General features: G+C 36.2%; 1 protein-coding gene across 2 annotated transcripts in view; it reads right to left on the reverse strand.

Annotated features, from left to right (window-relative positions):
- The window catches only part of sema5a (sema domain, seven thrombospondin repeats (type 1 and type 1-like), transmembrane domain (TM) and short cytoplasmic domain, (semaphorin) 5A), a 298,541-nt gene that overhangs the window by 193,165 nt on the left and 78,438 nt on the right, over window positions 1–26,938 (reverse strand). For both annotated transcript variants that reach the window (XM_056451158.1, XM_056451159.1), the window contains exon 2: window positions 8,361–8,582. In XM_056451158.1, coding sequence (XP_056307133.1) covers window positions 8,361–8,511 — 151 coding nt within the window. In that variant the 5' untranslated portion in view covers window positions 8,512–8,582. The remainder of the gene's footprint in view (window positions 1–8,360; window positions 8,583–26,938) is intronic.

Below are 26,938 nucleotides of genomic sequence, written 5' to 3' on the forward strand. Positions count from 1 at the left end.
ACTAATTAAACAGAATTAACAACTTTATTTTATTATTATGTTTTTAATTTAAAATAAAACCAATAATTGTAAAACAAATAAATATATATATATTTTCCTGTAAAAGAATGTACAATGGTTTAAAGGAAAATGACTCTGTTTTTAACTATTCTTCTGGAAAAAAATCAACATGTTTGTTCTGACAGAAGTCGGGATTTTTCTTTGTTTATTGTGCTCCCTGCAGTTGAAAATACTCTCTTTGAGTTGCAAAATGCAGTTAAATGAGATAATGTTTATGATTTTCTATTAACGCATTCACATAAATGAGTTAACAATAGCCGTGTTTCCACTATTGTGCCTAAAGCCAGTGAGCCAAGGCCAATCATGTTTCCACTGTCACTTCCGGGGCCTGATCGGGCCAAAGCGGGGCTTTCTCAGGGCCAGCGGCCGGCCTTTTTCAGCCCGCAGAATACATTGGGTCAAAGAGGGCCAGCTAGGGCTTCGGGGTGGAGTGAAAGGACAGACGGAGTTTGCCCAAGTCTGTTAAAGATGGCATGCCGTCATTACACTAGTTTTCAGATCGCACACAAGTACATGCAGCAAACAAACAAATAAATAAGGGAAAGAAAACATATAGCTGGTCAGTTTAATATAGGCTATTCCATAAAACACCTTATAGGACAGGCGTCTTTGTGCTTATGATCGCCCTTGTGTTTCCCTTTTAAATGTAAGGCTGTTGCATAAAAAGTTTTAACTTGACATTTCGTTGCTTCGTCCTCCTTTCAATAGCGCATAATAATCTTTACACCATATTAAAGACACAGCAGCCAGTAAAGGTTGTCGAGAGTTTTTGTCAATTTTAAAAGGTGTGTTTGTGCATGATACATGCGCGTTGTGAGGCCTGTGTGTGTGTGAGGCCGGCCGATTTTCTTTTTTTATTTATTTTGGGGACAATACAAAATTTAAATACAACAGAAAGACATAAAACTTACAAATTACATGTCCACTTTTGGAGGCCCAAAACAATAGTGTCATATCTCGATAAAAAAGCCTAAGCTATATTGAAATAATTTAAAGAATTACAAATATTGGATATAATAAAATCACATTAAATAAATAAACCAATGTAAAACAAGCAAAAGCTAGCTATAACAATGTAGGTATATACAATAAGTAAATTAAACCGTTTTAAGCCATGTATAACTTTCATTTTTACAAAGGCCTATCTGAAAAAATAATTTAAATATTTTCTAAAAACAATAAACACCGGAGGAGGTTTAAAATATTATTTAACAAGTATTTGGATATGATGATATTAAGCAAATCGTGCAAACAGAGCTTTTTTGGGGTGAGTGAAAGCAGAATCTAGCCTACCTTTTTTCTGTCACCCAGTCCTGCGCAGCATAAAAAGTGTTTATGTTTTTATATAAGTGGTCAAATTAAAAAATGAAACTTTAAATGTAGAGCTTTATTAGTGGATAGCTGCTGAGCACAATGAAATATAGGCAATATTTTATTAGGCTACTTGCTCTTATGTGCTGAAACACTTAACACGTCTATCAAAACAAGGATGTTATAAAATACATTTCATTACATGGTTTTATATTATATTTAGATTATACATATGGATGGCTGCGCTCACTGCACTGGGTCCCTCCGTTAGTGGTGAGACCTAACAGTCGATGCACAATGCCAACAGTCGGTCGGTGAATAAACAAATATAATCAATAGAAATACATAGGTCTGTGTGTACAGACATATGATGTTATGCTGTACAGTAGCGTGTCATTTGTTTGTTTCGGTTGTCTTCATTTTAATGCTCTCATGATGATGCGATGGTGTGCCTTAAGCCTAGTTCACACTACAGGATTTTAAGCCTGATTTGAGCCCGATTTGGAAGTTAACCGACAGATCGGGCTGCGATCGGGAAGAAATCTGCGGGTGCTCGGATGAAAGCATCTGAAGCGTCATCGACAACTCGCAGACGGAAATCCAATATCTAGCATGCTGAATATTCCAGAGCAGTCGGCCGACTCGACCCCACGTGCAGTCAGATGTATTGACGAGCTGAAGACAATGAGAGAGCATATCAGCATAAGCTGAATGCCTGTGTGCTCAGGAGCTCAACAGAAACGTCTGTGATTGGCCAGAATGGGCATCGATACACTTGCTTCATTCTGCGTTAACACGGACACGAGTAGGCTATATTAACAGGGGAACTAGCATTCTGTAACTATTAAAATGACTATACTGTTCATTCTGACCGTTCACATATAAAATATGTCATATGTCACATCATATTTACATTCAAAGCTTCTACTGAGACATTAAAATTAAGCTTTGAATGTCTGTCATCATATTTGATGACACCATTACCCTAAAAATATTATCTTTTTTGGTAATACAGCCTATAAATATGTAGTTAAGAGACTAGAACACGCAAAGGTCTTGGGCTCGCTTTTATTTTCACAACAGGAAATATTTTCCGGCACAGAATTTGCTGTTTTGAAAGATATATCTGAAGTAAATTTAAGTTTTTGCTATCAGAAAGTTATGTTTATGTTAGCAGGAAGTTACTAGGCAAAAAAATGCACAAATATTTAAAGTCACAGCGAAAACTAGCAGACATGCATGCAGTCGTTTTGACCAATATGGTAATTAAAGGTAGAAATGCTCAGTTCTTTACTGTTTTGTAATTTAAAATAAAAATAACAATGTTAGAAAGAAATACACAGATATTCAGGAAACGTCAGGGTGTTATAGATATGTTAATTTTATTTCAAAGAGTTATTAAATTACAAAAACTAAAAACTCTCTGTGTATCAATCCACTCAAACCTTGCAGATGAGCGATTGATCCGCTGATGCATCAGCTGATTGACGATGTTTTTAAATGCTCCCTTGAAAGCTTGAAACGCTATCAGTGATGTACACAAGCAGCCAATAGTGTTCAGCTTTTTCTGACGACTCCTCCCTCAACATTTCATTGGCTGTGGTTTGGTAGCTGGACTGAGATGTTGGGGTACGAGTTGTTGTCAGATCTTGTAGTGTCTCACCCCCCTCTTGTAGATCATTTACATAATGTCATGTAGTGGGAACACCACAGCGATCTGCCGATGTTTAAAATCATGTAGTGTGAACTAGGCTTTCTCTCCCTGATTCTCGCTGAAGTGGGCGGGTTGTATGACGTTTGATTCAGGGCACACTCTGGGGTTTGCGTGACGCGCAGTGAGCTACTAGCCCGACAGTGGAAACGCGACATGATTTCGGCCTCACTGCTCAACTTCTCGGGTGATTGGCCCAGCCCGGCCCGATAAAAGCCCTTACTTGCACTGGCCCAACAGTGGAAATGCGGCTAGTGTTTTGTGAGTTAACTGTGTTTTTAATACAGTTTGGGGCAACTTGCAATGTAAAAACAAGCAGTTGTTTTTTTTTTTTAATAAGCATTTATTATTAGGCTGTTCATAGGCTACTTGTAAATACAGCTGATGAAAAAGCATGTTTAATGTGTAAGATTTATTTAGACTACTGCAAAAAAAAAAAAAAAAATATATATATATATATATATACATACACTGTTTTTATTGTAACCTAATGTGTGTGTTTATTTAACTATTAATATTATGCTAATTTAATTTAATTTAAGGTTACCGTTAGCTAGGTAGTCAAAACTTTTCATTGCAGTTAATGAAGTTTTGAAAGATACTTTCACTTTGATACTTTTCACAGATTGCTTGCATTTCTGCTTATACAAAAAAACAACTTGTTGCGTTTGTTGCAACGGGCATTGTCGCTGTCCACTCGGGAAATACAACTCGTTTGGTTCACTCTGCAATCTTACGAGCTGTGTGAGCGCGAGGCTGTGTCGCGAGCCATGTGTGTGCATTAATCGTGAGCCTCTGCTAAGTGCACGCACAGCCGAGAACTGTGAAGGCTTTTATATTTGATGCGCTCACCGGAAACACAAGCATTTCTCATGTGAGATTATCAAATATCAAATATCAAATATCGCAAATTAGAAAAGGAAGGTCAGTTAAATTATGCTACTGTAAGTAATGTTTATTCATCAATAATTCTCCAGTATCAATAGCAGAACCGTTAACGTCAGAGCTTATCGATACTTCGGTTTTTTAGAATGTAGCACCAATACCGATAAAGTATCGAGTTTCGGCAGACATCCCTACTCAGGTGGCACGTGCTTTTATTCACAGCGACTTAGAATTGAAGAATAACTGCATAAGTTGCAGTTCAAAATGCCAATGATACAGAGATACAGAGAACATAAATATATAAAGCAACAATAGTTTACACAATATATATATAGTATATAATGTGTGTGCATGAATATGATGTAAGCATACATTTATTATATATACAATGACGTTAAAACTAGTTTGTGTATAACATATATATATATATATATATATATATATATATATATATATATATATATATATATATATATATATATATATATATATATATATATATAGTTGAAATCAACATTATTATCTCCACTGTCTATTTTCTACTGCTTTTATTCTAGCCAAAATAAAACAAATAAGACTTTCTGCAAAGAAAAAAATATTATCAGACATACTGTGAAAATGTACTTGCTCTGTTAAACATCATTTGTGAAATATATATATATATATATATATATATATATATATATATATATATATATATATATATATATATATATATATATATATATATATATATGTATTTAATTCAAAGGTGGGCTAATAATTCAACTGTATATGAATTATATAACTTGTATAAATATAAGTACATTTAGAATTGAAATCATCAATAATAACTGCCATTGAAAATGATAAAAATTACCATTAAATAAGAATATAGTACAATGTATTGTTCTCAAAACATTGTTTTTTTTTTTTGTATTTCACTAAGGGATCGTCTGTAACAGCAATTTTAAGTAAACGAGTGAACCATTTGTATGTAAGTGTTTTCACAATGTAAAACAAGAGCTGTTCATTTCCAGTAATGTGTATAATAATGTAGGACATTGTGCTTAAAGTTTTGCCAAACGTCTGTTTTAAAAGATCAAACTGAGTTTAAAGCATGTACTGTGCTTGTAGTTTTGCAGACTTCATATAACGCATAGGCAGATGGCTGAATGGTTTCACTAAATGTGTCAAAAGAATTAACGTTAGTGTCTAAGCATTTTGAGAAAAACTGTAAAATATTATCATATACCTGTTGATCAAACATTTTATCCAGAAAGATAAACAAAGAAGAGAAATCTGCTATACATATACATTAGTTATTGTGTAGTCTTCACAAAATGTCTATTTATACCTATTTACAAGAGCTTGCTCAGAAAACACAGCATAATCTGAACTCCAGATGATAGGGCCAAGAAGGGCAGAAGGAGTTCAGTGCTTATTTTAGAAGACTTAGTGGAGGAGTTCAACAAACACATAAGAGAAAAGCAGCAAGCGCCAGTACCCGCAGATCCCAGCACGCTCTGAATAAATGTTTTTCCTGAAGAAGGGTTTTGTTTGTGAGAGCTGGCATGCAGGTATTTGGTTTTTGTGGCAGGGCAGCTGCTAAATGTGTAGACTGGGGCTTGTCCATGATTTGAAAGCTTTGGTTCAAAAGCTCAGTGAGACAGGACGAATTGCATTTTCAAAACGGTTCCAATGGAGCGTTATGCCTGTTGTATTCCAAGTTATTGATTTTTTTATAACCTGCTTATTTTAATATATTACCAATATGATATTATATAATAAACATGCATATACAGTGCATCCCTAACGTATTAATAGTGCTTCACTTTTTCCACATTTTTTGTTACAGCCTCATTCCAAAATAGATTAAATTAATTTATTTCCTCAAAATTCTACACACAATACCCCATAATGACAATGTAAAAAAAAAGATTTTTTTGAAATTATTGCAAATTTATTAAAAATAAAAAATCCCAGGATCCCAGGATTTTCGTTTGGAGAAAACTAGGCACAGCTCATCACCAGACTAATACCATCCCTACAGTGAAGCATGGTGGTGGCAGCATCATGCTGTGGTGAAGACTAGTCAGGATAGAGGGAAAGATGAATGCAGCAATGCACAGAGACATCCTGAATGAAAACCTGCTTCAGAGTGCTCTTGACCTCAGACTGGGGTGACAGTTCATCTTCCAGCAGGACAATGACCTAAAGCACACTGCGAATATATCAATGGACTGGCTTCACAACAACTCGGTGAATGTCCTTGAGTGGCACAGCCAGAGCCCAGACCTAGATCATATTGAACATCTCTGGAGAGATCTGAAACTAGCTGTACATCGTCACTTCCCATTCAATCTGATAGAGATTGAGAGGTACTGCAAAGAGGAATGGTCAAAAATTCCCAAAGACAGGTGTGCCAAGCTTGTGGCATCCTATTCAAAAAGATTTGATGCTGTAATTGCTGCCAAAGGTGCATCAACAAAGTATTGAGTAAAGGCTGTGAATACTTAAGTACATGTGATTTTTCAGGTTTTTTCAGGTTTCAAAAAATCTTTTTTCACATAGTCATTATGGGGAATTGTATGTAGAATTTTGAGGAAATAAATTAATTTAATCCTTTGGAATAAGGCTGTAACATAAAAAATGTGGAAAAAGTGAAGCGCTATGAATACTTTCCGGATGAACTATATATGGGAGGGCTGTGTATGTTTATGTATGCACATGTGTGTGACAGACCTCCCTGTCGCCGCTGGGCATGAACACCATTATCACTGCATTGACTGTGCATATTTAATGAATAGGGTGCTAATTAAAAGCATTGTGTTTCAGCCTTGTGTGTGTGAGCCGGGTGTCAGACACTGAAACTCACACTCCTGTGACACAAACGGTGAACTGGTATATGTAGAAATCAATGGGTTAATTAGCTACTAGTTTGCATTACTACTCACCAGGTCACGTTTACAGACGTCTCCATTCTCACTTACAGTCAGAGCTGATCACTAAAGCTGAAACACTGACCTTGCCTTTCCACTCCATTAGCCCCAATAGACCCCCTTTGGCTTTGACATTCAGCTCCACAATTACTTACTGAAATCCGCCTGCTAAATTTACATTGATTATAATGCTTGTTCTCCAGGCAAGGGAGTGTTGTAATTTAAGCTGTGGGGAAGGTGACTGAGTTTGTCAATGCAATTAGGTCTCTATGATTTAGGCCAATACACGGGTTTTAGGAGAATGGATTTAGTGCTGTTAGAACGCAAACATTCAAGGACTATTTTCAAACACACAAATCAAAACTCACATACAGACTAAACTAAACAAAACCACCAACAGTCACAAAAAACTGAAATAAAATAGAAATTTGAATTATTAAGCAGTAATTGTGTGGTGGAAAAACAGTTTAGAGAAACAGCTGTAGAAGGCACGTTTACAGCTAAACATATCGGTCAAGTAATATTTATTATTTGAAGAAGTTTCATCATTTCCTTGTAATACTTCATAATACTTCATAATACTCGAAAAACTCTTTTAAGTTGAATTAGTAAGGTTTTGGGTTTAGTGTTTGTTCAAATGTCATTTTTATTACTAAGAGTTTTGCACAAGAGTAAGCTGTGCAAACATTAAACTTTGCACTACACTATACATGTTCTTTAAACTTGAGTATACTAGAAACTAAAACTATTAAAACTAAATGGAAATGTGTTTACAAAATAAAAGCCAAGCTAAAACTATCAAAACCATTAATGAAACTAACTAAAACTAAACAGCAATGTATGTGAAATATGAAAAAATAAAATATGAAATATTGAAAATTTGAAATAAGAAAATAATACTGATTAAAAAAACTATACTATTAACTATTATATAGAGTTCTATAATGTGAAAATCTATACCTTTACTCACATTACACCCTGCTTTCAAAAGACCTTTGGGTTCAAGTTGTAGAAAAGCACAGTTTAGAAGAAGGCTACAAAAACATTTCAAAGGCCGGTAAAGATATTTGCTATGTGATTTGATTTCAGGCTGTAAGACAAATAAAGTCATTATTTCAAAGGGTATGATGCTTTCCATAGGCACTGCAGTAACGATATGACAATTAACTATAACAATAACTTTAGTGCAGGGGAAACAAAGAGCTAAAGTGGTTTCTAAGTTAGCAGGACTGATCATTTTTATTATTCATCTACCGCACCAGTTTCCAAGAAAGTGCTATTTTTATTCTCTTGAACAAATGGAATGGAAACAGTGTTTTATTTGCTAATGTTTTATGCAATATAAGTAAATTCTCAGCTTTGGGTGGAAACATAGCTTTTAACAGTGCTTATATCAGCAAGCACCATTAATTAACATGCCAAATAAAGTGCAGAGCTCTCGGTGCGGAGGTGTGTGGGACAGAAGTGCTGACCTGTGTGAGAGATGAGCGGGTGTTCAGCTCTGTGGCAGGGGGACTCCGGGGCCCGTATGGCCCCCCGGCAGGGCACTCCTCTGGGCATCAGCAGCAGCAGCAGGCTGTGCAGCAGGACGAGGCCGTGGGCCAGGGGCCTTCCCTCCGCCATGGGGGTCCACGGGACACTGCTCAGTACTGCTGGGACAGGGGCATAGGGCACTGGGCATCTACCACGGAAATCTGATGAGAGAATGATTAAAAAAGGAGAGAGCGATTAAAGAATGTGATAAGGTTTGATTGATTTCTCTGGTAAAACATTAGAATAACTTCAGTAACCTTCATTATTCAGTCATTTGAAAATCCTATTATGCAACCGATAATTATTTAAAGGACCCAAACATAAGAACTGCCTGACCATGCTGTATATGATACTGATTATTACAAGGCTTACCAGCAGTTATTGTAAATTATAAAAAAAGGACATAAAATACATAAAACGAGTTGATATTGCAGTATTTTACAAAATGAAAAGGGATATAAAACTATAACATTAAAATAAATGATAGGGTTTATGGACCATTGTGATAAATAAGTAAATAAGTTTGAAACAAACTTTGCAATATTTTGTTATTCTTTGATCTATATTGTGATATGAATACAATTTCACCAGATTACTTAAAGATCTCTATTTGGAAAGATACTGTAAATCCTTTTAGATTGACTGGGATGATTTTGTAGGGTAGTGCATCTGCATTAAATCTAATAAACAATCTACAAGCATAGATAAATACAGTATAGAAATAGATACGATTGAAATAAACAGTAGCTACAGTTGAAATCAGAATAATTAAACCCCCTTTGAATTTATTTATTTTTTTAAATATTTCCCAAATGATGTTTAACAGAGCAAGTAAATTTTCACAATATGTCTGATAATATTCATTCTTCTGGAGAAAGTCTTTTTTTTCACTTTGTTTTACTTCAGCTAGAATAAAAGCAGTTTTTGTAACTTTTTAAAAAACTTTTTTTTTTTCGATCAAACCACAAACCATCGTTATACAAAAAAAAAATACAAATCTTCTCTCCATTAAATAGAAATTGGGGGAAAAATAAAAACGGTGGGGCTAATAATTCAGGGGGTTTAATAATTCTGACTTCAACTGTATGTTTCCATCCAAAGATGCAAATTAAATGTATGCACAAATCTGGAATATCGCATAAAAGTTGAGCACATAAAGCAGCGTTTCCATCCAATTTGTCAAAGGGAACAAAATCTTCACTTCCTGATAAACTGGTGCCAAATATCAAAAGTAAAAATGAAATTTGCTGTGGTCGAAAAAGTTGCGTGAATCTTTTCCTTATTTATTAAAGGATTTGTGCCTCAGAAGGCAATGCTGACACGCGATGTTTGAAGCCATGAAGCACGGAGCACAGATGATATTGACTATTCTGGAGGTAATAACACTAATACTGAAATGGTTAAGGTGTTTTAGAGTGACCAGAACAACATTTTAGATGTTCTACAGTGTGCTCAGCCTGCTGGTTTGTCCATTCACACATATTTTCACACAATAACATTTTTTTTTTTTTCATCACATGATCTCTTATAAAAAAATCACATGATTTTTTTAATGTGCATACTGAAATTTGTTCGGTAAAAGTGTTTCCATTGTAGTTTATGTGCATATTTTCTTATCGAATAAAAAGTTTATCCTACTCAGTTGTTTTTTATCCACATTTTCAAAATTTATGCGCATCTTAGCGTTTCCATCAACCTTCGAATAGTTGGATGGAAACATATCTAATGTTTGATCATTTTCTGAGTCTAAAGGCTGATTTATACATCTGCTGGTTTATACCCATGGTGCATGCCTTGCACGTTGCTGTGCATTTATGCTTCTGCGCGCTGTTTGTGTTGCTCTGCAATAACACTTCCGAAAAGCTAGCGGGTAGTAGATTTTTATGTTCCTCTGTGTCGTGTTTCTTTACTGGTGTTTTGTTTTTTCTGAATGTTACCTTAACGTACAAGTAGCTAAAACTCGCTTATTCTGAGGCAGGAGCCAGCGGACGTGCAACAACTTTATCATAAGGTAAACACAAAACAAAAGTTTCCATCTAAAGCTCCTTCATGTGACTCGATACTTGCTGCGTAATGAAATACTTGCTCCAACGGATTCACGCGGCTCTCACCCCCACCCACATTTGTCGGCGCTACAAAGCTGACCAATCACAGAGCTTGTGCTATGCATCATTGCAACGTGTTACATTTTTTGAGAGGTGCGCGATGGCCACAACAAGGGGTATGCGACCACACAGAGGCTGCACCGGAGCATACGCGTGCACTTGACGCAAGAGTATAAATCAGCCTTAACTGTATTCAGGTGTAGTAATCGTATAATAAAAGTAAAATGCTAAAGTTATAAACAGTACAATTTCTTACGCCTAAATGCTTTTAAAATCCCTTTAAAGTCACAGACCTCAAAAACACATGCAAATGATAAATTGTAATACAACACTGACAGTGAATGATCACATTCAGTGTCAATTTCAATATAGCACTAGAGCACATACTACATTTGTTAAAACATATCAATGATAAAAAAGAAAAGCAACCATTATTATTATTATTATTATTATTATTAAATTTAATAAATGAAAGGATGAAGAGTTTATAACAAGACAGAGTAGAAAGAGTGTGTCAGAGCCAGTGTGCAGCCAGATAAAGAAAATGCAGCTGTTGAGAGCGTCACATTCATCTTCCAAACGTCCTGCGCTCTCATCTCTGACCTCCGGCCTCACTTCCACATATCAACACAGGGGACTGAACTCCATCTCCTCTGAACAGCACACACATACACACACTGCAACAAGGCCTCACAGTGCTCACACACAGCCAGAAAAACTCACAGGCTCAAGAGCTACAACTCTGATATTTGGCCACAAAGAACAATCTATAAATAGCACAAGCTTATTTCCTTCTCTTTTTTTAATAGTTGCATACTACTGATTAATATGATAAAGTTAGTCATAGACTTAATCAGTTTTACCAGTGTTATTTTAGTGTCACTGAGACTTTTTTTGAAGTGCTATTTTAACGTTTTCTGATTTCATTTTCATTAGTCTACTGAGAAAAAAAAAACACATCAGAGTTACAAGATGTTAACTACTAATTCTGAAAGAAAATGTGCTGAATTGTGAGATAAAAACAAAGAAAATGCACAAATTATTCTTTTGATTATTTCAGTTGTCAATTTTTTGGAGTTGGCATGCAGCATGAACACAGATTGGTTGTTCTTGTTGATTGCTGTTTGTGTACACTTGTGTTTTATTCTGTTTCTTGTTTGTATTTACCTTCAAGTGCCCTTGGGTCTTTAAAAGGCGCTACATAAATAAAACATATAATAATAATAATAATAATAATAATAATAATAATAATAATAATAATAATAATAATAATAATAATGGATCAGTTGGCGTTTCTGTGTGGAGTTTGCATGTTCTCTCTGTTTTCATGTGGGTTTCCTCAGGGTGCTCCGGTTTCCCCCAAAGACATGCGGTATAAATGTAGGTGAATTGAATAAGCTAAATTGTCCGTAGTGTATGAGTGTGAATGCAAGACTGTATGGGTGTTTTCCAGTGTTGGGTTGCAGCTGGAAGGGCATCCGCTGTGTAAAATATATGCTGGATAAGTTGGTGGTTCATTTCACTGCGGCGACCCCTGATTAATAAAGGGACTAAGCTGAAAAGAAAATTAATTCATGAACATTGTTGTTGTTGTTTTTGTTATTCTTTTTATATATTAATTCTAATGTGTTCATTATTTACATTTTATATTTCATTTAACTTGGTAATATGATTTTTTTTTATATTTGAAAAATAATTTCAAATTATAAAAAAATACAGAAAGGTTTAACACTGAAATTCAGGGATGATTCTGACATATTTACTTTCAGTTCATATGTTCAGTTTTCAGTTATGAGTTAAATAAAGTGTGTGTTGTGACATATAAACAGCATGTAGCTGCAAGAAATAAGTCATTGTGAAAACTAATTATCTTACTCTTTTTTTTTTTCAATTATGAGTTTTTCAAAATTCAGAAATGTTTCCTTAGTTTATATCTTGACATTTGAAGTCTGATTAAAACATTTCACAGACTTGAACATTTATTACAACTGACTTATGCTTTGACTTCCCACTAACATACAGTTGTGACTTAATTTATTGCAATTCTAGCTTTATATCTCACAAATCTGTGTTATCATCTCACAATATGGTGTTTTCTGAGTTAAAAGAAAATTGCAAATATGAAGAAAATTGTAGCATAAATGAACAATTAGCAAAAAAAAAAATTATGAGAGAGCAGCTGCAATTATCTTTAAAAATTCTGATTGATTGATTGATTGATTGATTGATTGATTGATTGATTGATTGATTGATTGATTGATTGATTGATTGATTGTTCAGTTAGATTAAGTCAGTGGGATCTGTGCGGAAATCAAGTTTCAAAAGGGAGCTGATTATAAGAGAAAATCTAACAAAAGGGATTGTAGATTCAGTAGAAAGCTGTGGCTCCACACTGTCCAGCATCTACTAACAGGAATCAGTTCAACAAGACAAGGGGATGTAAAACGCCATTTTCATGCTCTACAGACACGAGTCTCCAGACCCATAAACAGGCCATTCAGATCTGCAGTGTGTCAGTTATTGAGTCCCTGTGGGCCCTGTTGATGAGAGCATCTTTGTCGTAATCGAGTTTTGTACTGGCCTTCGTGCAGACTGACTCAATTTCATCTGTACTGATATAGTGAAGAGAGGCAATCCTATGGAATGGAAGATGAAGGGATTTTGATTGACAGAACATGCATTGCAGTGGTACAAGTGCTTGTCTTTAACGTGGTTCTGCAAAGTCCATCCAACAGACCAGGAATCTTCATAACACAGATGTACATTTTACTAACCCAAAGAAATCCAAGAATACAACCTGGAGGTTATTCTTATACAAAATTATGACTTTCTCAGAATTCAAAATTGCAAGAAAAAGTCTGTTGTGACATATTAACACAAAATTATGAAACATATGTTCAGAGTTCTGAAACATAACATTTGGATTTACATGACATATGTTTGGAGAGACACTTGAGCTAAAAACACATTGGAAAAAGCCAAAAAACAAAAACATTGTGTCAACATTGTCTCAGAAAACATATGATACAAAATGATAGTTTTCAATCATTATTTCCTTTTATTTCAATCTTTTTTGTAAATTTCCTTTAAATATCAAAACATAATTGTAATTTTTAATATGCACGGCTTTCCCAGTACTGGGTTGCAGCTGGAAGGGCATCCGCTATGTAAAATATGCTGGATAAGTTGGCAGTTCATTCGTCTGTGGTGATCCCTGATGAAAAAAAGGACTAAGCCGAAGGAAAATGAATGAATGAATGAATGAATGAATGAATGAATGAATGAATGAATAAATATGCATGGCTTAAGAACTTAATCAGCTTTAAAGGCAATTTTCTCAGTATTTACTTTTTTTGAACCCTCAGATTTTCAAAAAAGTTATATCCAGGCAAAATATTGTCCTAACATAAAAAATTGACCCTTATGGCAACATCTTGTAAATCTTGTATTTTGACTTTTGTGTTACAAAAATGTTGAGTTTATCTTAACATAAACTCAGTTTCCATTTCACAGTTTTTGAGTCTATTCTGACTTTTTTCTCAAATTAACTCAAAACCACAAGGAATAAATATGGAATTCTAGAAAAAACAAATCATAGCTATGAACTTAAAATTGTGAGACAAACTCAGATTATAAGATAAACCTGTACAGTTTGGAATTGCAAGAATAAAAAAGTCTGCATTTAGATCTCCATATAAATTAATAATACTAATAGTTCAGTGGGGGCGGAGGGGGTTTAAAAACTCTCTTTTTATAAAGCCTATATTTCAGGTTATATTTATGTCTCAAAACTATGACTCTTTTCTCAGATAAACTCAAAAATTTGAAGGACAATTTTAACAAGTTTCAGACATAATCTCAGAATTTTTTTTTTTCAGTTTCACTTTTACATTTACATTTACATTTAGTCATTTAGCAGACGCTTTTATCCAAAGCGACTTACAAATGAGGACAAGGAAGCAATTTACACAACTATAAGAGCAGCAGTGAACAAGCGCTATAGACAAGTTTCAGGTGTGTAAAAGTCTAAGAAGCAAAACATTAGTAGTGTTAATATACATAAGTTTTTTTTTTTTTTTTTTTTTTTTTTGAGAGAGAGAGAGAGAGAGAAAGAGGGCACAGTGGTATAGCCAGAGAGGCAGTTGCAGATTAGGAAGGAAAGTGGAGACTAAACAGTTGCGTTTTTAGTCGTTTCTTGAAGACAGCAAGTGACTCTGCTGTTCTGATGTAGTTAGGGAGTTCATTCCACCAACTGGGCAGATTGAATGTGAGAGTTCGGGAAAGTGATTTCTTCCCTCTTTGGTATGGAACAACGAGGCGACGTTCATTCACAGAACGCAAGTTTCTGGAGGGCACATATATCTGCAGAAGTGAGAGCAGATAAGAAGGAGCACAGCTAGAGGTCACTTTGTAAGCAAACATCAGAGCTTTGAATTTGATGCGGGCAGCAACTGGCAGCCAGTGCAAACGGGTGAGTAGCAGAGTGACATGTGCTCTTTTGGATTCTTAAAAGACCACTCGTGCTGCTGCGTTCTGAAGCAGCTGAAGAGGTTTGATAGAACTAGCTGGTAGCCCGGCTAGCAGAGAGCTGCAATAGTCCAGTTTGGAGAGGACAAGAGCTTGAACAATGAGTTGAGCAGTATGTTCAAATAGGAAGGGTCGGACCTTTCTGATGTTGTAGAGTGCGAATCTGCAAGATCGAGCAGTTCTAGAAATGTGGTCAGAGAAGTTTAGTTGGTCATCAATCGTAACTCCAAGGCTTTTTACCATTTTGGATGCAGTGATGGTTGCTCGATCCATCTGGATTGAAAAGTTATGGTGAAGAGTCGGGTTGGCAGAAACTTCAAGCATTTCCGTTTTCATGAGGTTAAGCTGGAGATGATGACCTTTCATCCAGAGTGAAATGTCTGACAGGCAGGCTGAAATGCGAGCTGGAACCGAGGGATCATCAGGGTGAAAAGAGAGGTATAGCTGGGTGTCATCAGCATAGCAGTGGTAGGAAAAACCATGTTTCTGGATGACAGTTCCTAAAGATGCCGTGTAGATAGAGAAGAGAAGTGGCCCAAGCACAGAGCCCTGAGGTACCCCAGTGTTTAGATGCTGTAGGTTGGACACCTCTCCCCTCCACGACACCCTGAATGACCTGTCCGAGAGGTAGGAACTGAACCATTGAATAACAGTGCCTGCGACGCCCAGTGACTCAAGCGTAGATAGCAGGATCTGGTGGTTTACAGTGTCAAAAGCAGCTGATAAATCCAGCAAGATGAGGACAGATGATTTAGAGTCTGCTTTAGCCAGTCTGAGATCCTCCACGACCGAGAGCAGGGCAGTCTCAGTTGAGTGGCCTTTCTTAAAGCCAGATTGCTTGTTGTCCATGCTTGTTGTCCATGAGGTTGTTTTGAGTAAGCCTTTTTCTATTAGGCTTCCGAAATTCCAAGTTCGTTTTAATTAGACAGTTACACTCAAACACAAAATAAACAGCAACACATTGAATCCCAATATACAATATAGAGTACAGGGATTTGATTTATTTTCCTTTGTGAATGGCAAACATTTGCAGTACAACAAATGTGTGGAACATTAAACCCATATTTCTTTTGAACATTACTGATGCGACCAATGACTGCATTGCATAAGAATTTACATACTGTAGCTAGCTGCTTTGCTTAAATATGGTTCCGCATCATCATTCAAGCAGACAGACACACAAAAAGAGCATAGAAATGCTAAGAATCAAATTAGTGTGAATGACCAACTCGTCATTGATTAGAAAAAAAGTCCATTAGAGGCATTTTATGCAAGCTCATTTGCTCTGTGTTGTAAAAATCCTTGTAAAAAACAGATATCTAAAGTTATGGTGCTCCTGCAAACATTTTGAGTTTAAATCCAAGAGTTAAATATCCACGATGTTATGATTTCCTTGAACAAAAAGCAGAAAAATAACACCTGCAAGCTTAACCAATTCCTGCCATGACAACATAATGGCTGGTTGTTAGTCAGGGTGTCATAAACAAGATTATAGTTTACTTTAATCATAGCTGCACATGACAACATGACATGTTCCTGCTGCGGTCTAGTGTCCATCACAGAGGAAAATATCAATTTATGTGACATCGCTAAAACAGGCTAAGAGTTGCTTCCTGCTAAAAACCAGTTAAACTGTCTTCCTTTAACAGAGGAGAAGTAATGGGAGAGAACAGTGGCCCAATATGAGCTCATTATTTCTACAGAAAAACAGGGATACTCTACATATTACAGTCTGCTGTTTTCTGTGCTGAATCATCTTCGGCAATAAAACCGAATCTGGTTATGTCTTGAACTGAATTTAAGAGAGAAATAGAAGAGATAGTACAGCCAAATAATGAAAACTCATGTCCTAATTTACTCAATCTCATGTCATTTCTTCTGGAGCTAAAGAAAACGGTTAAATAATGTACTAGGTTTAGTACTGGAGCTTTTAAAGCTTTTTTAAAAGAGTGAAGAAGAACCCTTAAAGTAAGCTAAAATTGGAAGTATCTGAAGTAATGTGATACAGAAGATTTGATATGATGACAGACTATAATCAATAAATGCAGCAGAAAGATTACAGAGTCAGTGAGTTACTTAACTCTTTTTTTTGTGTGAATGAGCTATTTTGTGAACTGAATTCATTTTATGATCTGAAGGCCAGCACACACTGTGTGATTTTTTATAATTCTAAATGATTGTAGCATGTCTGTCTGCACGAACATGGCTCTCATGTTACACAGTAAGATCTCAGCTGCCATAATGTCAGACTGAATGACAATGAAGATGCGCCAAACACAAAAGAAAACTCCCTGCGGAGTTTGACGTCATCCATCCGTGACACTTTCACTGTCCTGTGTTCAGAAATGATTCCTCACAACAAACGTAAACAATACGTAGCAGTAATCTTGCACACAGCGTGCCTCAATAATAAAACCTGGAAGAAAAAAATAACAATTTTGACATTTCCCCACAGTCATTTGAATTGTCGCATAGATTGCGTCATCAGATTCAGTGCTCCTGTTGGTTCTTGGATTGACGCTGCTATCACACTACAGCAAAGTGTCTGAAATCTTGTCACACTGGCAGAACTTCATCCGTGGAAAAATCTGATCGCAACAGGTATTAAGCAGCTCTCTATGAACATGTCAAACCAAATGATCAAAGATCACCGATTTCAGCATAGGTTTCAGGAATCTTTTAGGATTTCCCAAATTTGTCTTAAATGACAAAACTGTGGCTGAAATCTCACAGTGTGAGCAGGGCTTGACTTAAGAGAAAGATTCATTCATCAGTTCTCTCTTGGACTACTAAGGCGTAAAGTTGTTCATTCAATAATGAGGTGTTAATGTACATTAATTGTTATTAATAAAAAAATGTCATCAACAATAACAATTAATTTACATTAACAGCTCAGACTGTATTTCTGTCGACTTCTAACTGTATAATTCTGTCCATTTCTGATAGTTTTGCAACAGTTTTATTATATGCTTCTGAAACTAGGTTTTGGTTCCAGCTTCAGTACTTTACTGAAACATCGATTTCCATGAGTTGCCAAAGTTTTTCCCCTATTGTATGAATTGAATTTATTTCAGCTTTATTCTAAGATAAATACTATATATATATATATATATATATATATATATATATATATATATATATATATATATATATATATATATATATATATATATATATATATAAAGAATCAATCAATCAACCAGTCAATCAACCAACCAACCAACCAACCAACCAATCAATCAACAAGAATAATCAAATGAATATAAATTTATTACATTTATAGTATTATGATACTACTTTTTAAAATAAGAGTTACTCAATGAAAACAGCTTTTTGTTCCAAAAATTGAGCATTTATGAAAGATGTATTATTATTATTATTATTATTTATTATTATTATTTTTTTTTATTAAATTTTCCTAAATTGAGGCATCTAAGGTGGCATGGTGGATCAGTGATTAGCACTGTTGGAAAATGAATGACTGAACAAATGAATGAAGCATCTAAAAATATCTGGTTTCAAGTAAAAATAAAAAATAAAATAAAATAAAATCAACTAAAAAAATCACAGAATCTACCTAATTACATCCATAAAGACTGATAAAATGTCATCTTTTTGGGTTAAATAAAAGGTAAAAATTTCTTTAAAGCAACAACTGCAGATAACCAGTTTTAACACTGCATTAAAGTGAGTAAATGAAACCAATTTAATTTTATGTTTTATTTTTCATTTGAACCATCTCTTTAAGGTAGAATGAATAGCCATAATCAAAAGGAAAAAAATAAAGAGCAGATTTCAAACCAGTTTGAAGGTCGATCAAATACAAATCTTAAACTATTACTAAACACTCTGGGTGTCATTCAATTCATTCAACAGACTCTGTACCCTCAAGGTCACTGACTAGCACAGCTATCATTCAAAGCCACAAGCAGGAGCTTATAATTAAACACTTTAAATGAACATACTGTGCGGCAGACCAAAGTATGAGCTCTTTTCTTTACATCCATGTTGTGCTGTTCTCCATGTTTGCACAGATGTCTCTTAACTGTGGAGTTCAAACCCACTTGTGAAAAAAGACGACACACATATTGCACCATCCTAAAAATGTTTCTTCTCCTTACGGAACAGACAACACACAAGACCGTAAAAACACCAGACTTTACCAGGAGAAAAGCCAATAATGGGACAAGACGGGAAATAGCGGTTTCCTACACTCTAGATCGACAGCAAGGAAACACAAACCAGTGCAGACAGTCACAGGCAGCTTTTATTTCCACTGCAGATCAATTCCAATCTTTCCCATCTCCGTCTTTCACTCTGACGTCTCCACTAAAATGGATATTTCTACCAAAACCCCTGAGGCAACTGGATTGAGGAGGCATTAGCAGCATCTGGTCTGGAAAAAGGCAAAAGCGCAGGGTCGTGTGGTTCAGGCCGCCTCTGGGCATCCAAACACACAAAGCATAAATAAAGGGCATTTTCATACAAGCTCCAGAGGATTGTACAAAGCTCAGTCGTTCCTGAATCAGACCTCTCCATCTGGAGGTAGATCCTAATTGGACATCGGTGTTAAAACTGTAACGGTCCTCGGTCCTCAAACTGTAAATGATGGGAAATGTACATCCATGAGCTGTGACAGGTGATTTTATGAGCTGGTTATTTTGAATGTGCTAGACTTTTGACATTTAGTATACTTATTCTTTCAAAAAACACTAGACTTTTGTGAATTGGCTGTTTGCTGAAGCATTTGATTTAAATGTTACAGTAAATGTAACATCTTCTTATGTAACTTCTTTGGAGTTTCTTAGTCCAAAAACACCTTTCATTGAAGACAAGCTCCAGAAATTCCAACTCATTTATAGGCTTTGTTGAAGGATGAATACCTTGTTTTGAAGTGCTTTCTTGACTACCTTTTCATGACTAAAATGTATTTTTGACAGTGCTCAAAACAATTTACACTCTGTTTACATCTATATTTAGTTTTAGCTTATCGTAGTTTAGAGATAATGAAATGAGACAGAAATGTTGGATGATTCTTTTCACCTGTGTCTTGTTTGGTTTCTCATTTATAGCCTGTTTTTTTTTCAAGTAAAAAAAGTCTATGTATATAGATAATTTTGTCTCGAAAAATTGTACAAGGAAGAAAATAAATACATGAAACAATGTTTATTTTATATATACACTGTAAAATCCAACAGTCAACTTTATCATATGAAATGAGTGTTGTTAACTCAAAATTGACTGAAAGTTAATTCTACTCATTTGAAAATAGTTTTGAACTCAGTGTTAAAGGTAATGAGTTAATTAAATAGCTCATAACTTTAACTAGAATGGAGTAAGTTCACAGTACTCATATAGATTAGTTTTTTAACTGAAATGGTTTGTTGTAATTGGTTTTCTCAAATGGTTTGAGTTGCCTTAACTTATCAGGTATTACAGTACACTGAAAAAAGTGTTGCATGCAAAACTGTTGCAAACAATTTATTTGTGTTGAATTTAAACAAACAAATTTAATTGAGCAATGTTCAACTTAATTTGTTTGTTTAAATTCAACACAAATAAATTATTTACAACCACTTAACGTAAAAAAATTGAGTAAATCCGAGGAATCATCTTTGAATAATTTTTTTCAGTGTACTCAGTTGGTCTGAGTTCTCTTCATTTATTGGGTTTTACTGTGCTCACATTGCTTCTTTTACTCAAATGGATTAAGTTCACAGTACTCATTAGGTTTAATTTTTGAACTCAAATGGTTTGTTGCAATCGGTTTCCTCAAATGGTTTGAGTTACCTTTTCTTAACTTATCTTCACTTTTGGGTTATATATATATATATATATATATAGATCACACAGTTGTTGCAGATTTGTCAGCTGCACATCCATGACGCAAATCTCCCGAACTGGTGACTGTGGAGGGCATTTGAGTATAGTGAGTATAGTGAAGAAGTTGGCGAAAAACTAAAAATCCTGAACAGCTCATAGCATACCAAACTCTTCTGTCTTCTTTCTCGACTGAGGTTACTTCTGCAAAGCAGACATACTTCCGTCAGAAAGTCAACAGTGCCACCAATCCTCGCTTGCTTTTTAAAACATTTTCCTCCCTCCTCTATCCTCCTCCTCCACCCGCATCCTCCACACTCACTACTGATGACTTTGCTACATTCTTTTGCACCAAAACTGCAAAAATCAGTGCTCAATTTGCTGAACCTACAACAAACACGCAAGATACACCACCAACACCACACACACTCACCTCTTTCTCCCAGCTCTCTGAGTCTGAGGTGTCCAATCTCGTGCTATCAAGCCATGCAACCACCTGTCCGCTTGATCCCATTCCCTCTCATCTCCTGCAAGCCATTTCTCCTGCAGTCATACCAACACTGACTCACATAATTAACACATCTCTTGACTCTGGTCTATTCCCTACTTCATTTAAGCAGGCTAGGGTAACCCCTCTGCTAAAGAAACCCAACCTGGATCAAACGCTACTTGAAAACTACCGACCCGTATCCCTGCTTCCATTCATGGCCAAGATTTTGGAGAAAGTAGTGTTCAATCAAGTCCTAGACTTTCTTACTCAAAACAACCTCATGGACAACAAGCAATCTGGCTTTAAGAAAGGCCACTCAACTGAGACTGCCCTGCTCTCGGTCGTGGAGGATCTCAGACTGGCTAAAGCAGACTCTAAATCATCTGTCCTCATCTTGCTGGATTTATCAGCTGCTTTTGACACTGTAAACCACCAGATCCTGCTATCTACGCTTGAGTCACTGGGCGTCGCAGGCACTGTTATTCAATGGTTCAGTTCCTACCTCTCGGACAGGTCATTCAGGGTGTCGTGGAGGGGAGAGGTGTCCAACCTACAGCATCTAAACACTGGGGTACCTCAGGGCTCTGTGCTTGGGCCACTTCTCTTCTCTATCTACACGGCATCTTTAGGAACTGTCATCCAGAAACATGGTTTTTCCTACCACTGCTATGCTGATGACACCCAGCTATACCTCTCTTTTCACCCTGATGATCCCTCGGTTCCAGCTCGCATTTCAGCCTGCCTGTCAGACATTTCACTCTGGATGAAAGATCATCATCTCCAACTTAACCTCACGAAAACGGAAATGCTTGAAGTTTCTGCCAACCCGACTCTTCACCATAACTTTTCAATCCAGATGGATGGAGCAACCATCACTGCATCCAAAATGGTAAAAAGCCATGGAGTTACGATTGATGACCAACTGAACTTCTCTGACCACATTTCTAGAACTGCTCGATCTTGCAGATTCGCACTCTACAACATCAGAAAGGTCCGACCCTTCCTATCTGAACATACTGCTCAACTCATTGTTCAAGCTCTTGTCCTCTCCAAACTGGACTATTGCAACTCTCTGCTAGCCGGGCTACCAGCTAGTTCTATCAAACCTCTTCAGCTGCTTCAGAACGCAGCAGCACGAGTGGTCTTTGATGAACCCAAAAGAGCACATGTCACTCCGCTACTCACCCGTTTGCACTGGCTGCCAGTTGCTGCCCGCATCAAATTCAAAGCTCTGATGATTGCTTACAAAGTGACCTCTAGCTGTGCTCCTTCGTATCTGCTCTCACTTCTGCAGATATATGTGCCCTAAAGAAACTTGCGTTCTGTGAATGAACGTCGCCTCGTTGTTCCATCCCAAAGAGGGAAGAAATCACTTTCCCGAACTCTCACATTCAATCTGCCCAGTTGGTGGAATGAACTCCCTAACTACATCAGAACAGCAGAGTCACTTGCTGTCTTCAAGAAACGACTAAAAACGCAACTGTTTAGTCTCCACTTTCCTTCCTAATCTGCAACTGCCTCTCTGGCTATACCACTGTGCCCTCTTTCTCTCTCTCTCTCTCTCTCTCTCTCTCAAAAAAAAAAAAAATTTTCTACTAATGTTTTGCTCTTAGACTTTTACACACCTGAAACTTGTCTATAGCGCTTGTTCACTGCTGCTCTTATAGTTGTGTAAATTGCTTCCTTGTCCTCATTTGTAAGTCGCTTTGGATAAAAGCGTCTGCTAAATGACTAAATGTAAATGTAAATGTAAATGAACTCATTGTCATTTATAACATGTGTGTTATCCTGCTGGAAGTAGCCATCAGAAGATAGGTACACTGTGGTCATAAAGGCATGGACATGGTAAGCAACAATACTCAGGTAGGCTGTGGCATTTACATAATGCTCAATTGGTACTAATGGGCCCAAAGTGTGCCAAGAAAATATCCTCCACACCATTCCACCACCACCAGCCTGAATTGTTGATACAAGGCAGCCTAATTTAGCCTTTATTGTGCCTAGTAAAATGTATAGCACAAATATGAAATAGAAAATAGAAAATTTTGAAATAGTATTTTCATGTAAAAAAAAACTATTTTACCAACAAAAACAAATATTATCTTCACTGCATAGCCAGCCATTTTATCATAAAATAGAAAAAGAAAGAAAGAAAGAAAGAATCTGCTGCAATCTTTAACTGATAAGAGAAAACCAGAGGCAAAGCTGAATATTAAAGAAGAACTCATTGAAGTGATTGAAGTGAAAGCTGGTTGAGCAAATAACTATCACGGCAGTTTCCCAGGTGCAGCGTGTGCATGTCAGTCAGTAAACATTTACTGCTTTTCAAAGCAAGAAAGGAATTTTCCGCTAGCAACCTCTTTATCCTCAACAGATATTTTTTCTCAGCCAGACAGAACCATTTCCATCTCGAATCTAATACTGCTTCTGGGTCCAGTGCGCTCTCAATCTGTTAAACCAACACCGTTTTAACAGATTGCACATCTGAGCACACAACATCTGTCAAGTATCAGACAACAGCCAAGTGCTAATCTTCAAATCTTACACGCTGATCGGCTGAAGTTCATATTACTTGAAAAAGAAAGAAAATAAGTAATCTACACACAAACACACAAACACACACACACACACACACACACACACACACACACACACACAAACACACACACACACACAAATGCTCTTCTTTCTCCCACACTTTGACAGCCAACAACTGAGTGAAATTGATGGAGGGCTTGTCTGGAATGGGATTCAACTTGAGCCACAATTGCAGGCTAGTTACGAAAACAATACTACTTAAAGACTGACATATTGAGGGTTATGTTCAGTGCAATAGCTTTGGAGCTGTTAAAGAGTTTTGGGATGGTTGGCCACATACAAAGTCAGATTTAAATCTGGGACAGCAAACCCAGCAATTTCAGCCCGTCACACCCTGACTCTCCCGAGGTATCCAGCCTTTATTTTTAACTGTCTGTTTCTCTACGTAGCCTCTGATGGAACTAGAGCTGACTATCCTTGGGTATATAATAGAAGAAGCGTTCTTGATGCTGAAAGCGAGCCGTGGCTGTGTAGTTTTGTGGCTCTCTTTAAGAGTAACAGCCCATAATCACAAGGTCACTGCAACAATCACACTGAAGCATTTTCAAAGCCATTGAGAATAGCCTGAGGTTCATACACATTGAAACAAAACTATTTGTTAAGATGCATTTAACCTGTGCCTTGAACAAACAACTACAGGTCAAGGCTGAATTTTCGCCAGGACACACAACTATAGGCTATTAAGAAGTCATTAAAAATACATAGTTCACATAAAAATGTAAATGTGCTGTTAATTTATTCAACTTAAGGCCAGCTGAAATATCAGTCACTTTTTTCAGCAGAAAACTTAAGATGATCCTTGATGATTCACCTTTTTTAAATATAAAAAAAACATACAGTGCATATCCAGTCAGAAATGTTATACCCATGGCTCACACACAAGACTGTTCTGAACAGACTGCTAAGGCTGTAGTTTAAATGTTATAATGTAGCATAGACTAACTGTTTAACTTCATAAGACCTCAGTGTTTTATCTGCTGTCATGATTATTAGTTTAGTTTCAAGAGTTCCCACTTAGATATGCTTGGCGTATAAAGCAGGTTTGGCATGCTGTCCCGGGAGAGAACCCTGAGCTCGGAGATATTTGAGCCCAGGGCTCCCGCCCGGTCGATAAGCATATCAGGAGATCCAAGATCAGGTAGGTCTCGAGAGCTCCCCCTTTAGAAAAGGGAGGAAAAGGAGGAGATGGGGTGGAAGGGGGGATTCTTCCAAACGAAGATAGAAACAGTAGGGAGAAAATTATCCATTTATAGTAAACTAGGATCACTCTGATTGGATTATTACTGATTACAGAGGAGTGGCCAGACGTGCTCAATCATATCACGTGCTCCTCTTGAAATTAGTTTATGAAACTTCACTTTGTCTGTATATTAGGGCTGCAAAATATATAATTTCAGCATTGATATCGCAATGTGATCATTCGCAAAAGTCGCATCGCAAGAATATGCAGTGTTGAGTCTGGATTACAATTTATCATTCAGCAAGTGTTTTTTGAGGCATGTGACTGTGTAAGGGTTGTAAAAGCATTCAGCCATATGAAATTGTACCATTTGTAACTTTGACAAAATAACAACGATTGATTTTGTTGAATTTTTTATAAAACGTAGACCAGGGCTATTCAATTAGTTTGTCATGGGGGCCAGTTTGTAAAAAGCATCACAAATGAGGGGTCGGAGAGATATGATTTGCAATATAAGTGATGAAACAACAGCATATAAGAGCCCATATGCTGTATTTTTGCTCCTTTAGACACCCACGTTGACTTTTTCTACATTAAATCTTTGTATTTTGAAACTACATAACAATCACGGCATTGTACAATGTGGCTTTTTTTACTAACATATTCAAATGTTGTATTTCGAAGCACAACATAATCTGCAAACACATTCATATGTTATGTTTTGAACTGCGTAACAAGTAGGGAAGCAAAGATTATAGATTTTGGTTTTACGATTATAGTCTAAAGAATAATCATGGTTTCACGGTTATTACAATTATTATTCATTTAATAAATTCAAAACACTACTAGTTTAGAAAATCACAAACAAAACTGCTTATATTTTAAAGTGTTGTTTATTGCTGCTCAGTAACCAAATACAGCACAAAATATTAATCAAAAACCAACAATAGTCCATTTCACTCTTTGGACTTCAAAATAAATGAAAAAGTTTTTGATTTAAACATGAGTGATACTTTTACAATGAAAATAAATGACAGAACAATGAATAAATAAATACAAAAATAAATAAAAAATAGTATTAGTATAGTAATGTTAAATTAAGCTATAAATTAGAAATTATAAAATTTAAGCTAAATTTCAAATGAACTGTTGTTATTATCTGCGTTCATACATACATAATTATTTTAATAATTTGTAATAATTCGTCTACATATTTTTTGTTTATATTGCACTTGAAAGCCACGCACATCTCACCGCTACAGCATGAGATAATTTCTACTGTGTGTGCCTTCTACTGTTTGCGCACCGCTCCCAATATGCGCACGTCTCCATTGGAAATAACGAACTTGCGTGTGGAAAAGACGCAATATGTGAACGGCCTGCTGCTATAGTTAATCCAATGTGAGTGCGTATTGGCATAACTTCACTTAGTTGCAGCAGTTTTGTTCCATGCAACAGAAACACGCCGTTGAGAAGCCTTAACGATTAATTAATCATAATGAATTGATGCACGGTTAATAGTGAAATCGGCTAATCGTTGCATCCCTAATCGCAATATCAGTGCATTGAAGAAATGGCCTTTTCTACAAACACATTGTGATGAAATTGTATTCATATCGCAATAAACAGAACAAAACACTGGGGACTTGGCTGGTGTGGTGTGGAGAGGAAAGCCTTTCCTAAACCAAAGAGCAGTGTGCACAGAGGTGGTCAATAGGCCCTCTGCTCCAGGGGACTGGCCGCTGGCATAAAAAAGACTGATTTTAAAATTACTAATTATATAGTAGGATAGAGACA

This window comes from Danio aesculapii, chromosome 24 (genome assembly GCF_903798145.1).
Source record: "Danio aesculapii chromosome 24, fDanAes4.1, whole genome shotgun sequence".
Lineage (NCBI taxonomy): Eukaryota > Metazoa > Chordata > Actinopteri > Cypriniformes > Danionidae > Danio > Danio aesculapii.